This window comes from Dama dama, chromosome 10, assembly GCF_033118175.1.
Source record: "Dama dama isolate Ldn47 chromosome 10, ASM3311817v1, whole genome shotgun sequence".
NCBI lineage: Eukaryota > Metazoa > Chordata > Mammalia > Artiodactyla > Cervidae > Dama > Dama dama.
In genome coordinates, this window is record NC_083690.1 from 20,773,682 (window position 1) to 20,787,491 (window position 13,810).

The following is a 13,810-nucleotide window of genomic DNA, read 5'->3' on the forward strand; positions in this document are numbered from 1 at the left end:
TCTTTCCTAATAAGTTAATCATCAGGTATTTGTTTTATGTTGAGTTTTTGCTTTAGATGCTTTTAAGGAGAACAGGAATATAATTATAAAGTACAGAAGCATGAGAAACTTAAAATTAAGGCTTAAGTGGCTATCAGAGTAACTATCTCCAGATTATTATTGGATTTTAAAGATAAAAGCAGTTAAAAGTGTGTATTCTTGGCTAAGAACAGTTAAATGATCTGGGTTTTACCCCCTTTTGCCTTTTTTCCAAAAGAGTTATTTGTGCGAAATATATATTACCTGTTAGCTGTAGCCTATATTTCCACTGCTTTGTTTTTTATGTTTATCTTCACTGTGGCACAATTTTGGTGTGTGTTTTTTTTTTTTTTTCCCCTCATCTTCTCCCTCTTCTGTTTCTAGTCTGTCTCTTTCAAGTATTTATCAACCTAACACCCAAAAGTGCACCAAAAAAATGGGTGTTTTCAAGATAAATGCTTCTGTGGTCACAGATTTGAAAACTGCTGCCTAACCAACTCGTGATACTGGTTCACCACTGCCCTTTTCAACAGGGGTACAGTCTTCCAGCCAAAATGCATCTGAGGTGGAGGAGGCTGATGAAGAGGAGGAGATTTCATTGTCTTGCTTCACCATGGTCCAGTAGGGAGAAGGGGCCCTGACTTCTTTCTTGTGATCTCTGTGAATCATCACATCACAGTTAATGTCTTTTCCTACACGCATTACATGGTTCTTCTTTTTATATCCATGCCATTCTCTGGAGATAGACATTGGTCGCCTTACAGGGTAATGTCCAGTGGACCGTGGATATTTATAGTACTTAAGTCTTGTATCAAAAGCTTCATCATCATCACTGCTTGTGACAGATCCATCTTTTGCCTCCTCAGTTTTCTTTGTTGTGCTGAAATGGAAAAACTAGTGAATGAAATGGATTCTTAATGTCTACACATTCATTATCAAAAGATGTCTTAAAACCTGCTTTGGATCATAAAAGAAAAAATACAGTTTAGCTTTAGCACTACCTGTCTGTGTTATTGAAAATCTTCTCTTAATAATTACCTTTATGGAATTCCCTGGCAGTCCAGTGGTTAGAACTCCATACTTTCACTGCCAAGGGCTCAGGTTCAGTGCCTGGTAGAGGAACTAAGATCCTCTTTAAATTTGTTTAAATTACCTTTAAATTTGTTTACATTCCTAAATGGAAATCAAATTCTGCCCTAAATTATTTCACATTACTTTAAAATGCTTTGCACAGACTTAAGATTGACTACTGACCAGAAGCAGACCTTAAAGGGTGGGTTGATTTCCCCTCACACAGAATAACAGGTCAGTGTAGCCATCTTACCCACGGAATCAGTTTTCATGGGTCTCATGGGATCTGAAATAATAGAATATTACTGAATTCCAAGGAGGTGTCCAGAAATAATGGGCCTCAAAGATTTTCAATATGCTTATCATTGGTTATTCCTCTGAATCTTTATTTTTGTTCCTGAGCATCATTCTTTGCTTCTCAATTGGGTTTACAAATGTGGATCTGTAGAATACCCTTCCACCCAGATGTTCCATCATGCACTGTTCCACCTTGCTGTTGCCATCCAAAAACTTGTGAAGATTCTATTTTTTTTTTTAGTTTGCCAACAGGGTTCTTGAACTTTTCTAATGCCTGTAGCACCTGCGCCTGCTATTATTTTCCTGAACAAATGCTGTCATGTGCTACCCCTCATTCTGGTGCTATTAGCCAGCAGATCCAAAACTAGATCTTTGTAATTAAGAACCTCCGTTACCTTCTGTCCTGCTAATAGGAAATGGATTTCTTGCCTACCCCAGTCCCTCCAACCTATCAGACTTACTAGTGTTTTCCCTAACATCCTTGGAGGCCTGCTTGTGGGGTTTTTTGGTTTGTTTGCTTGCTCCTAAGGATCTGAACAGATCTTCCCTAAAGTTTGTCTCTTCTGGTAATAGCATTTGGTATTGAGTCATTTTTTTCTGAAAGCCACTAGTCTTAAATTGTATGATTTTCTGTAATCCTTGATGCAGTGCCATGCAAGGAGATTCGGCAGATCTCAGGACTAGAACAGTTTGCCTTCAGACTCAAAGGACCTTCTTTGTAGCTGTATTAGATCACCATAAAGACAGGTGGCAGAGCCAGGTTCTTATTTAACTGGCATTAGATAGAAATGCCACAAGCCAGCATAGGTCAGGGTTCGCTGGAAACAGTTTTTAATGTCACTAGGCCTGCCCAGAGCATCACATGGCCAATTGTGCACTCAGTGCTATCTGCTCCTGAAAGAAGCCTTACAACTTTGCAAAATAAACCTTTTCGTTCCCCTTCTGCCCCTTCCTCACCCTTTTCCACATAAGGTGCTAACATGCCTTAGCTTTAAGCCCTTTGCTTAATTAAGGGATTCAGAACATGATTAGTGTTGTTCTAAGTTTGTGGATTTTAGCCTCATAACTTAAATTGTGGTATTCTGTGTTTGCTTTTGAATGGTCAACCTGCCATCCCTAGATTTTTAATATTCTGAATCTCAAACTCTACTTAGAATGTAGTTGTTCCATAAGCAAATGGTGAAGAGCTCAGTTTCGGGAGCTGAACTCTCCAATACAGGGTCCACCAGCTATGTGTGGCTGCTAAATTTAAAACTGATTAAACTTGAATTAATTTAAAATTCCTCAGTTACAAGTCTTCACATTTCAGGAGTTTAGTAGCCACCTGTGGCTAATGGTTACCACACGGGATGGCACAAATACAGATCATTTCCACTAGCATAGAGAATTCTTATTGGATGTTGCTGCTCTGAAAACAGACATAGACTACTTAGCCCTGTGGCCTCTGGCAAGTTTACATACTCCTCTGTTGGCTTCAGTTTTCTTATCTGTAAAACGAGGATAAATAGAACTGTCATGAGGATTAAATGGTACAACGCTTGTAAAGCGGTGTCCATCACATAGTAAACAATAAGTTTAGTATTATCATTAATGATTTTTAATCAAAGCAGGATTGGTTTAGTTATTGGGAGAAAAATTTTCCCCATTCTGTATCTGATCTGAAGGGAACGACTGCTATCCAGCTCTAGTCCGCTGTTACCCTGTGGGGACGTGAGCCCATCTTTTGTTTTTCAGGAGAAACCAGAGATGATGATTCTTTCCATGAAATCTTAGATTTGTAAATTTAGCAATTCAATTTTTTTTCATTAAAAATTTTTTGAAACAGAAAAATGCAAATAAGTTGAATGAAAAAAAATTCTAAACACCTTGGTAGCTACCACCCAGGTCAAGTAATAGAGTATTACTGGCCCCTGGAAAAAGCTCTCCTATATATCCTCCTTGCTCTCAACACTGTCTAAAACAGTGAGGGAGATAAGCAAAGCATATCTGTGAACCATATCAGTCCCCGTGGCCACAAGCTGGACTCTGAAGTAATATGGGCCATTTTTTAATCTTAGTAAAGAGCCCCTAGCCATACTTCTTTGAGCACATCCCAATAAGCAAAGGTACACAGCTGTACAGTTAGTGCTTAGGGATCTGGTCAGAATTAATAACAGTAACTCTTGGATCAGAACACTACATGTGCCACTTAAAGAAAAAGGAGGTAGAGAAATCAAGCCAGCCCTTAAATTTCTGACTTGTTTGACTAAGCAAATGCTCTCCCACTAAGACAATGGCAAACTGGCTTTTTATTTTAGGCATAATGAGTTTAAGGGGTTTATGATACAGATACCAAGTGGGTGTTTATACAAGTTTGGAGATAATACAATTTGGAAATTGTTAATATATGAATACTAATAGAAACCAAGGAGTTTGCCTAGCAGATTGAGAGAAGAAAACCAAAGACAAGGCTTGGTAAAAGGCAATCACGAGGAAGTGACAAAAGGAGATAAGGGAATATGGTATTCCAGAAGTCTGGGGAAATTATATTTCAACAAGAGTTGAGGTGGGAGGTTGTAAAGTGCCTGCTGCTGCTCAGAAGCCAGGCAAAATTAGAGGCTGAGAGGAGTCCACTGAAAACAGCAGTATGAAGGTTGCAGGTGACCTTGGGGTAAAGGGCTCTCAGCCAAGGTCTGCACCAAGGTGGGATGTGGTGTCTCCTGGGGAACTAGTAATGTCTAATACAACTCTTTGAACAGCTTTGGAGTCAAGGGACAGGACAGTGGCTGGTAAGGAAAGGAGAAGGGAGTGGAACTAAAGTGGGCTAAGATGGGAGAATTTTAAACAGGCTTAACGGTTATTGAGAAGGATCCAGAGAGAGAATTGAATATGCTGGAAACAAATGAGGAAAGGGATTCACAGCACATGTTTAAGGGCTAACTTTGGAAAAGGGGGAGTCACATATCTAGGTTTGAAGGCAGAGTTGCCACTAGGTAGTTTGGTCCTTTTTAAACTCCATGTCCAAGGCTCTTTCTTGCCTTTATCATTCTGCCTCATATTAGGTCCTACAGGTTGTACTTTCCAAAAGGATTTAGAAACCCACTGCACAGTGACAGTGTCATTAATTCCTCCTACAAGGTCCAATTGATAATTCTCACATTTACTAAGACTCTGTGCTTCATAGACCCTGGGGAATTCTGTAGTATAACAAAGATTTCCTAAACTTAACTACTTACCGTGTGATTGGGAATTTGGTCTCTGGGATTAAATCATATATTTCTTGCCATTCTTGGGGTATGTCTATAAAATCTCGGTAAACTTTTATTTGTAGTATTGTTCCTATGGTGATATGTTGCAGAAGCTTTAAAAATTCTCGAAGAGTATAACCTAACACATTTGCATAGCCAACACTAATCAAAACATCACCTGAAAAAGGGAAAAAATTCAGTAAAATTAAGATGATGGTTTAAAAAAGATCATGCCATTTCTGTCTTCAATGTGCAATGTATCTTCCTGTGATTTTTTTTTTTTTTTTTTGTGAGGTATTTCATTTTATAGGTTCATATTGTTGGTTCATTTTGAACCAAAACCAGGCTTCAAACTTTATTTAATAAAAAAAAAAAAAAAAAATGATCCTCTCAGTGAATAATGAATACATGCAAGATGTTTCTTAATAGTCAGTGTAACGGTAGATATTACAGCATGTTTTTAGAACATTTCAGAAGTCCTTGCTGTGACAGAGGCTAAAAATGATTTATAATCTGAACCATCCTTGAAGATTCTAAAAATGTGCTTGTTTCAAGTAAAATAAATGGCTACTACTGTTAAAGGAAAAAATCACTTACACTAAGTGAACAAATTACCTACTTTCTATTATACCTGCCTGGCCATTGCCAATGCCCTCCACAGTAAGCAGACCATATTAAACATCAAGCCTTTCAGTTTAATATTCTTTCCTTATGCAGTATTCATTGAGCAAGTAATTCTACATATAACGCTGGACATTTAGCATGCTTTAATTAAGTTGAAGATGTGTATGCAGAGAGTATGGAAGTTCAAAGGGATTTGACACCTAGGTCCCCTATCGTAGGACAGAGTTGAAGAGGGAGGGGAGTATGATGGCCAGCCATGCAGCTTCTGAGCCCCCAACAGATGGAAAGAGAACCACATCTTGACAGTCACGTCCCTGGACCTCCCAACTGGATGTTAAATAGACCCAATTTATTCATTTGTACCCAGCAGCTAAGGCATGGACATGCAGACTAGGTCCAGCTATTGGTCAGTCCCCCTGGGTCACTAAACCTGAAGCAGGCCATACAGAGAAGAGATAGGAGCATCCAGTTTCCATGGCCTTTTGTTCTCTCATCATTTTCCAAACCTGGTTCTCAAGGCTTTCCAGGAATTCTGTCAGATTAAATGTTCTAAATTCAGTGCCTTTATAGAACTTGAAGAAAGTTCTTTAAACTTCAAGGGAGAGCTTGAAGAAAGTAGGAAAAACCACTAGGCCATTCAGATATGACCTAAGTCAAATCCCTTATGATTATACAGTGGAAGTGACAAATAGATTCAAGGGATTAGATCTGATACAGAGTGCCTGAAGAAATATGGATGGAGGTTCATTACATTGTACAGGAGGCAGCAACCAAAACCATCCCCAAGAAAAATAAATGCAAAACAGCAAAATGGTTGTCTGAGGAGCCTTATAAATAGCTGAGAAAAGAAGCAAAGCAAAAGGAAAAGGAGAAAAGGAAAGATATAACCATCTGAATGCAGAGTTCCAAAGAACAGCAAGGAGAGATAACAAACCTTCTTAAGTGAACAATGCAAAGAAATAGAGGAAAATAATAGAAGGGGAAAGACTAGAGCTCTCTTCAAGAAAATTAGAGATAACAAGGAAACATTTCATGCAAAGACAGGCACAATAAAGGACAGAAACAGTATGGACCTAACAGAAGCAGAAGAGATTCACAAGAGATGACAAAAATACACAAAACTATATAAAAAAGATCTTAATGACCCAGATAACCCACGAAGGTGTAATCATTCAGCTAGAGCCAGACATCCTGGAGTGCAAAGTCAAGTGGGCCTTAGGAAGCATTACTATGAGCAAAGCTAATGGAGGTGATGGAATTCCAGCTAAGCTATTTCAGATCCTAAAAGATGATGCTGTGAAAGTGCTGCATTCAATATGCCAGCAAATGTGGAAAACTCAGCAGTGGCCACAGGACTGGAAAAGGTCAGTTTTCATTCCACTTCCAAAGAAAAGAAATTTCAAAGAATGTTCAAACTATCACACAATTGCACTCATCTCACATGCTAGCAAAGTAATGCTCAAAATTCTCCAAGCTAGGCTTCAACAGTATGTGAACCTAGAACTTTCAGATGTTCAAGCTGGATTTAGAAAAGGCAGAGGAACCAGAGATCAAATTGCCAACATCCTCAATATTCATTTGAAGGACTGATGCTGGAAGGGCAATACTTTGGCCACCTGATGCAAAGAGTCAACTCATTTGAAAAGACCCTGATGCAGGGAAAGATTGAAGGCAGGAGAAGGAGACAACAGAGGATGAGATGTTTGGATGGCATCACTGACTCAAAGGATATGAGTTTGAGCAAACTCTGGGAGATGGTAAATGACAGGGAAGCCTGGCGTGCTAAAGTCCATGGGGTTGCAAAGAGTTGGACATGACATTTTAAAGAGACTGAACAACAACAACAATAGAACTTCTTTACTGATTGCAGTTAAGACCCCTGACTGGTATAAGGGTATCTAGCAAGAGAAGAAGGACTACAGGGAAATTGATTTTTAAGGACAGATTCACATTGGGTAAATAAAATCTTAGTTATCAGCTCATACAAGTACTATCATCCTGCCAAATGGTCATGGAGACTTCAGAGCTAACATCAGATAAACTGACCCTAATAAGTCCCAAAGAATGTTTACCCCACTGTGCATGGGAAGCTAGGGATCCCTCAATCACCTCATTCTAAGACAGCTGAGATCTAACCTCAGAGTAGAAAAGAGTCAAGATGAAGTACTTTCTCTATTACTACTTCCCAACTCTTTGTGACCCCATGGACTGTAGTCCACCAGGCTTCTCTGTCCATGGAATTTTCCAGGCAAGAATCCTGGAGTGGGTTGCCATTTCCTCCTCCAGGGGTTTTTCCCAACCCAGGTGTCAAAGCTGCATCTCCCATGTCTCCTGCATCGGCAGGTGGATTCTTTACCACTGAGTCTCACCTGGGAAGCACTACTCCTTACTCTGCTATAATTGGAAATTATGCTGATCCTAAAGGAAGCCTCCAAGGAACACCAAAGACAAATTTCCATAGTGCTTGATTCTATCAGAAACAAAGGTCACAGTTTTAAAGAAAATGAATACTGAGATGGGTGGAGAAAAGCTTCTACTTTGGTCTTTAAAGATAGCTGTGGCTAATTTCAGAATGAAACAGGGCTTTTCCCAGCTACCTGCAGATTGTGTAATCTGAAACAGCTGTTGACCCTATAGAGGTTAATTAAAATGTAAAAAAAAAGAAACCCTCACAGGATAAGCTTACTTGCCTAATGTTAAAAGGGGTGTTTAGAGCTGAAAGCTATGGCTTGACATGCTGCTTAATTATGTTGTTAAAAAGGTGACTTATCGAGAGGGCAGAAAATAAACAGCTTAATTGCCTGACCATCCTGGCTATAAACCAAAGGTGTCATTGTATGAATGTGATTATTCTAGCAAGAGACATTAACACTGTCTTTCATAAAGAAGCACCAATTTGGTATTCATAAATATTAATATTATACACTTTTTGTTTTAATGGGCTGAAGGAACCACATTGTATAAACTGTCCCAGTTATCTATATTTAATCAACTTTTCAGCAGCCAAGCCACTACCAAAAAGTAGATTTTATTTTTCTCCCATTTCTCTCAACTAGGCTGTAAATTCCATAAGCTCTGTGTGACTCGTGGCCACGTATGACTGGCTCACCATTACACCCCAGTGCCTGATGCCTGCACACAGCAGGCATTCAGGAAACGCTTAATGAATTAATGTGGCCTAGTAAGGCTGGTGACCAGTACATAATTTTTACCTTCAAATCTATATTAATTTCTCCAAGAAAAGAAAAATGCTATATTAATTTCTTAAGATTCTGGATATCAGAGTTTGCTAAAAAACTATGCTGGCCAAAAGGATTTTAAAAGTTTAGCCAAAATAAATTAGGAAATCAAGATGAACCCCTATTAAGAAACACCAAAAGAAGAGAAATTCAAAGCACATAAGAAATAATGGGGCTGGGAGGTAACAGGGTTAAAAAAAAAAATCAGGTTTCTAGGACCATCAGCTCTCAAAATCTCATAATCATTGTCAAGGGGACTGAGTTACAGAACCTTTGAATCCTAGGCCTTGAAGAGAAGTGCCTGACTTGTCATGAAGAGATCTGGGGCTCTGGGCTCTGGACTTACTCCATATTGCAATCTCTTTTCTAGTCAAAGGTATGGGCTTTCTAAGCAGACAGGGGTTCAAATCAGCTTAGACCACCCACTTAGCTCTGTACTAAACAATTTACTTCATCTCTCTGAGCCTCTGTATTTTGTTATCTACCTTCTAGGAGTGTTGCAAAGATTAGATAATAGATGTGGAAACACCTTGCAAAATGCCTAGAACAAATGCTCACTTACTCTTCATTTATCAAGCACAGACATAATAAATGCACCAGTGCTAATGGTAAGTCCCTTGAATTCATTAAAAGATGAATTCAAGACTGCCTCTGACCTCCAGGAGCCCACTAACTATGACCCCACCAGGAGATTCTGTTTCATGAAAGCATGCGCCCATCCCACTCCAGTGAGTGTGCACTCTGCTTATCAACCAGCGTCTGTCCCAACTCCAGAAAATCTAAGGAAAACAGGAAGAAGAGACCCATGGGGCCTGGCCTAGAGTTCTGTTGGATGGAAAGTCCAGAACTTTCTTTCTAGCAGGTTGTTCCCCAGCACCAAATAGTGATATGTGGAGAAAATGCTTTGGATTTTAAGGTGAGGTAAACTTTCATAACAGCATCACTGATCCACTTAATTCTTTAATCCACTGCCTTTAACCCTAACTACAATTAGAATAACCTGAGAAGCTTTTAAACCATGAACTGCCCTGTCCCCAAACCAACTGAATCAGAACCTCTGGGGAGATGGGACCAAACCATTTTTATTTTAAAAGGTCTCCAGGTGATTCGAGTAAGTAACCAGAGTAGCAAACCAGTGGTTTAATCCAGTAGGGCGGTGGTACTACAATCATTTTTATTGTTGTTGTTCAGTCACTAAGTCATGTCCCACTCTTTGCAACCCTATGGACTGCAGCATGCCAGGCTTCCCTGTCCCTCACCATTTCCTGGAGGTTGCTCAAGCTCATGTCCATTGAGTCGATGATGCCATCCTATTATCTCATCCTCTGTCATCCCCTTCTCCTCCTGCCCTCAATCTTTCTCAGCATCAGGGTCCTTTTCAATGAGTCGGCTCTTTGCATCAGGTGACCTGATGCAAAAATATTAGCCAATACTTTGGCCAATACATAATCATTTTTGGTTAACAACAAAACAAGATACAAGTCTGGAGAATCTCTAAGAACAGTCTTAGAGAAAGGATTGCCAATATTTCCATAGCACTGTGGCTCTCCAAGCATTTTCATAAAGATTATCTCATCAAATACTAGCAACTTCTGACAAAGGTGGTGTTATCCCAATTTAGAGATGAGGTGAGTGAGGCCAGGAAAGTTAAAGGACCCAATAGAGGTACAGCCTGGGCCTGAATTCAGGCCAGCTCGCACTGAATGGTTTTTCCTTCCACCACCTTTCCATCCCATTGTGTGTCCCTGACTCCTGAGCACAGCCCAGAGAAGGCACTGGGAAAATGTCTTGAATTGGATGGAAAATTCATTCATCTACAGACAAGAGAAGCAGGGCAGTACTGACGAAGACAGCGTTCAAATCTTCACTCCTTGGTGTGACAACGTACAAGTTACTAAATATCTGATTCCTCATCTGTGTATCAGTTTAATGTAGAATCTACCTTGGGGATTGTCAGCCAGGTGAAATGAGATCACACATTTAAACATTAATGATGATTCACACTTGCCTACAAAAGAAGAAAGCCTTATCCATACAGAGCCATAAATGCTGGAGTGACACTATTCCTGAATATGAATCCCTTCTAGATGGGGGTGAACCTGGACAAGGAACTGAGTCTCACTGAGCCTTAATTTCCTCATCTGTAAAAGGTGGATGATAACCACAGTTCCTACCTAAAAGGTTATTATAAGAATTCAATAAATAGGGCTTCCCTGATGGCTCAGTGGTAAAGAATCCGCCTACCAAAGCAGGAGTCCTGGGTTCAATTCCTGAGCTGCGAAGATTCCACGTGCGTGAAGCACCTAAGTTCGTGTGCCGCAGCTACTGAGCCTGAGCTCTAGAGCCCGGAAGCCACGACTGAAGCATGTGCGCCCTCGAGCCCATGCTTCACAACAAGAGAAGCCACCACCAGTGAGAAGCTCAAGCACTGCGACAGGAGAGGAGCCCCTGCTCACCACTACAGAAAAGCCCGCAGAGCAGCCAAAAATAAATAAATAAAAGAATTCAACGAATAAATACAGGGAGGGTTATACAAGTAGTAGCAGCTGGCTTGCCCACTGAAAGCTCTCAAACAATGTCACCATCATCACTGTTACACTGGAACCTAACAACCTGAGTCTCCCTGCAGGCAGATGAAAGGCAGGCAGAGTAGACGGGTCGGGAGGGGCCTGGGGAAATCACAGTCACCTGGCTGGAGTGTTCCATCCCTGGCTGCAGCTCCCTTTGTAATGAGGTGGGTGATCTGAAGGTAGGGCCCATGCTGGATGATGATCAGGCCTAATCCCAGACTACCCACAGTGAGTTTGGTCTGAAGAGTTTTGCTCAAGTCGTGTACAGATGGCTTGACCTTGAGGTTGACTTGTTTTCCTAAAAATGGAGAGATTTGTTTTAGTCTTTCTGCTAGATAGCAGCATGACAGTAGTAACTGGGGTTCTAACGCCAGAATCTTAGGGCCGTGACTTAACCTCTCTCTTCCTTAGTTTCCGCATCAGTAAAGTGAGGATAATAAAAATACCCATTCAGAGGGTTGTTATGAGAATTAAAGGAGACAGTTAAAGGGCTTTTTCACAGTGCCTAGCACACTGTGAATGTTTGATTAAAGTTAGTTATTATTATCCATTCACTTAACAAATATTTATTGATACAGGCAGTGTGCTCGGAAACTGAAGTGTTTCTTGCCCTCATGAATCTTCCAGCTGAGTGAAGGAGACAAATATCAATGAGCTGTGTAAACATACGTTGAACAACAAACTGTAACACATGCTATGAAGGAAAAATACAGAGAGCTCTGAGGGTGACCAACAGGTTAAGTCTCCTGTGGGGAAGACGGGTCAAGGCTTCACAGAGGAGGTAAAATTTGAATTGAGGTCGAAAGGCCCAATATGAGACCTTTAAGCAAAGTATGGTGGAAGAGAACAACTAAGATTCTGACACAGGAAAGAACATAAAAGGAGACTAGTAGGGGACAGACAGGAGGAGCAAAGCCGTTGCAGACAGGCTGCTCAGCCATTTTACCTCACTGGAAAAGCTTAGACATGTACACCCATGGCAGATTCAAGTCAATGTATGGCAAAACCAATACAATATTGTAAAGTGAAATAAATAAATAAATTAAAAAAAAAAAAAAGCTTAGAAATGATCTTGGCAGGACAAGCTAAGATCGCATTCAAAGAAAGAAACAAACACCTCAGGCTGCTGTATGGATTGTGGGGTCCAGACTGGAAGAGAGAAAGTGTTACTGCATTCACCCAAGCATGTCATGACAATGTCAATGGAAATGGACAGTAGAAAATAAGCATTTGGGAGGAAAATCCAGGAAAATGGGTAGTGAGGAATTGAAATATTTTATACAGAACTAAATCTCATAAGAAAAGTTTCAAAGACTGAGGAGTGATTTAGAACAACAAGTTACTTTTCCAAGAGGATGCTTCTGAGATTCATTTTCAGTTCACAGGAAGCTTCTGGGGAATCCTGTTTTCAGCACACTCTTCCAGCCTTTCACACAGCCAGCACTTTTCCTTAAGAAGTGACAAACCACTACTTGGCAAACCTTTGCCAAATCCATGTGACTGTAGTGTTTGGGGGTGGGTGAACGGGTCCAGGAGTCCTCCCCACTGTTGGGGGTGGGGCTTCCCACATCTCCAGGGGTTTCACAGTCCTTTCAACTTCAAGCAAGTGTCCTTGCCTGTCTCCAACCTCACCCTCCCCACAACCACAGATGCTCTCTGACTGGAAGGAAAATTAAGTGTGTGCTTAATCGCTCAGTCACATCTGACTCTTTGCAACCCAGGGGACTATAGCCAACCAGGCTCCTCTGTCCATGGCGGTTCTCCAGGCAAGAATCCTAGTATAAAGAAGGCACCATCTTTGAGACTTTTCAGGGTTACAGGAGCCATTTGGAACGGGTCATTCCCTCCTCAAGTCTATGGCTCCTGAGCAAACAGAGAACTGGCATCATAGACAGGGTCTGAGTTCCAACCTCAGCTTGCAAATTAAACATGCTCCCGATATAATCTATGAAGCCCAGTCACAAAAGACAGCAGGGTTAAGTGAAAGAAGCCAGATTCAAAAGACTCCATACTGTATGCTTCCGTTTTTGTGACATTCTCAGTAGAAAGGGCAAAACTAGAGAAAACAGATCAGAAGTGTCGGGAGCTGCGGTGGAAAAGGGGTTGGCAGTAAACGGGCATCACAAGGTAACTTCAGGGGTTGTGGAAGCGCCGCGTCCTGACTGTAGGGGGTTAAATGCGGATATGTGATTATCAAAATTCACAGAGCTGTACACTAAAGAAAGGGGGGGCGGGGGGCTCTTCCTGTATGTAAATTATAGTTTGGTAAACAAAAGATGGTGAGACGCTATCTCAGAAGCCCAGAGTGTGATGTCCCCATTTTACAGACGAGGAAAAGTGAAGGAGTCTTGGTCTCCAGAACATACTCAGTTACCTTTAACGTTTTTCGGGACGGACTTCTTCATGGCCCTGGGAGGCCAGGCCGCTCAGGAGGGCCTCCCTGAGCGGAAGCTGGAGTCAGTCCATCTCCCAACTGTTTCGAACCAGGAGCCGGCGCACTGCGGATCGATAGCCGGTGGCGAGATCTCGAGCTGGCCCCCAGGGGGCGCTGCGACGCCGCCTCCCAGACGTTGCGCGGCAGTGCGGGCACCACAATGCTTCAGCAGACCCTGGAGAATGCAGTACGTGGAAATTTTGGTGCAGAAAAACAAAACTTCTGCGGGACTAACACAGTGCCTGGCTCACAGTGGGTTCATCACCCATTCTTGGGAAACTACTGAAATGGAGAGGGTGGAGGGAACCTAGAGGAGGGGGCCTCAGAGAT

At 41.3% G+C, this 13,810-nt stretch overlaps 1 protein-coding gene across 1 annotated transcript; it reads right to left on the bottom strand.

Moving 5' to 3' along the window:
- Positions 1-73: 73 nt before the first annotated feature.
- PDZD9 (PDZ domain containing 9) lies at positions 74-13,534 on the bottom strand. Its single transcript, XM_061152991.1, has 4 exons — positions 13,421-13,534; positions 11,165-11,344; positions 4,602-4,791; positions 74-898 (listed from the first exon to the last, which is right to left on the bottom strand). The coding sequence occupies exons 1-4, from the start codon at positions 13,449-13,451 to the stop codon at positions 508-510; spliced, it is 792 nt and encodes a 263-aa protein (XP_061008974.1). The 5' UTR covers positions 13,452-13,534; the 3' UTR covers positions 74-507.
- Positions 13,535-13,810: the final 276 nt, after the last annotated feature.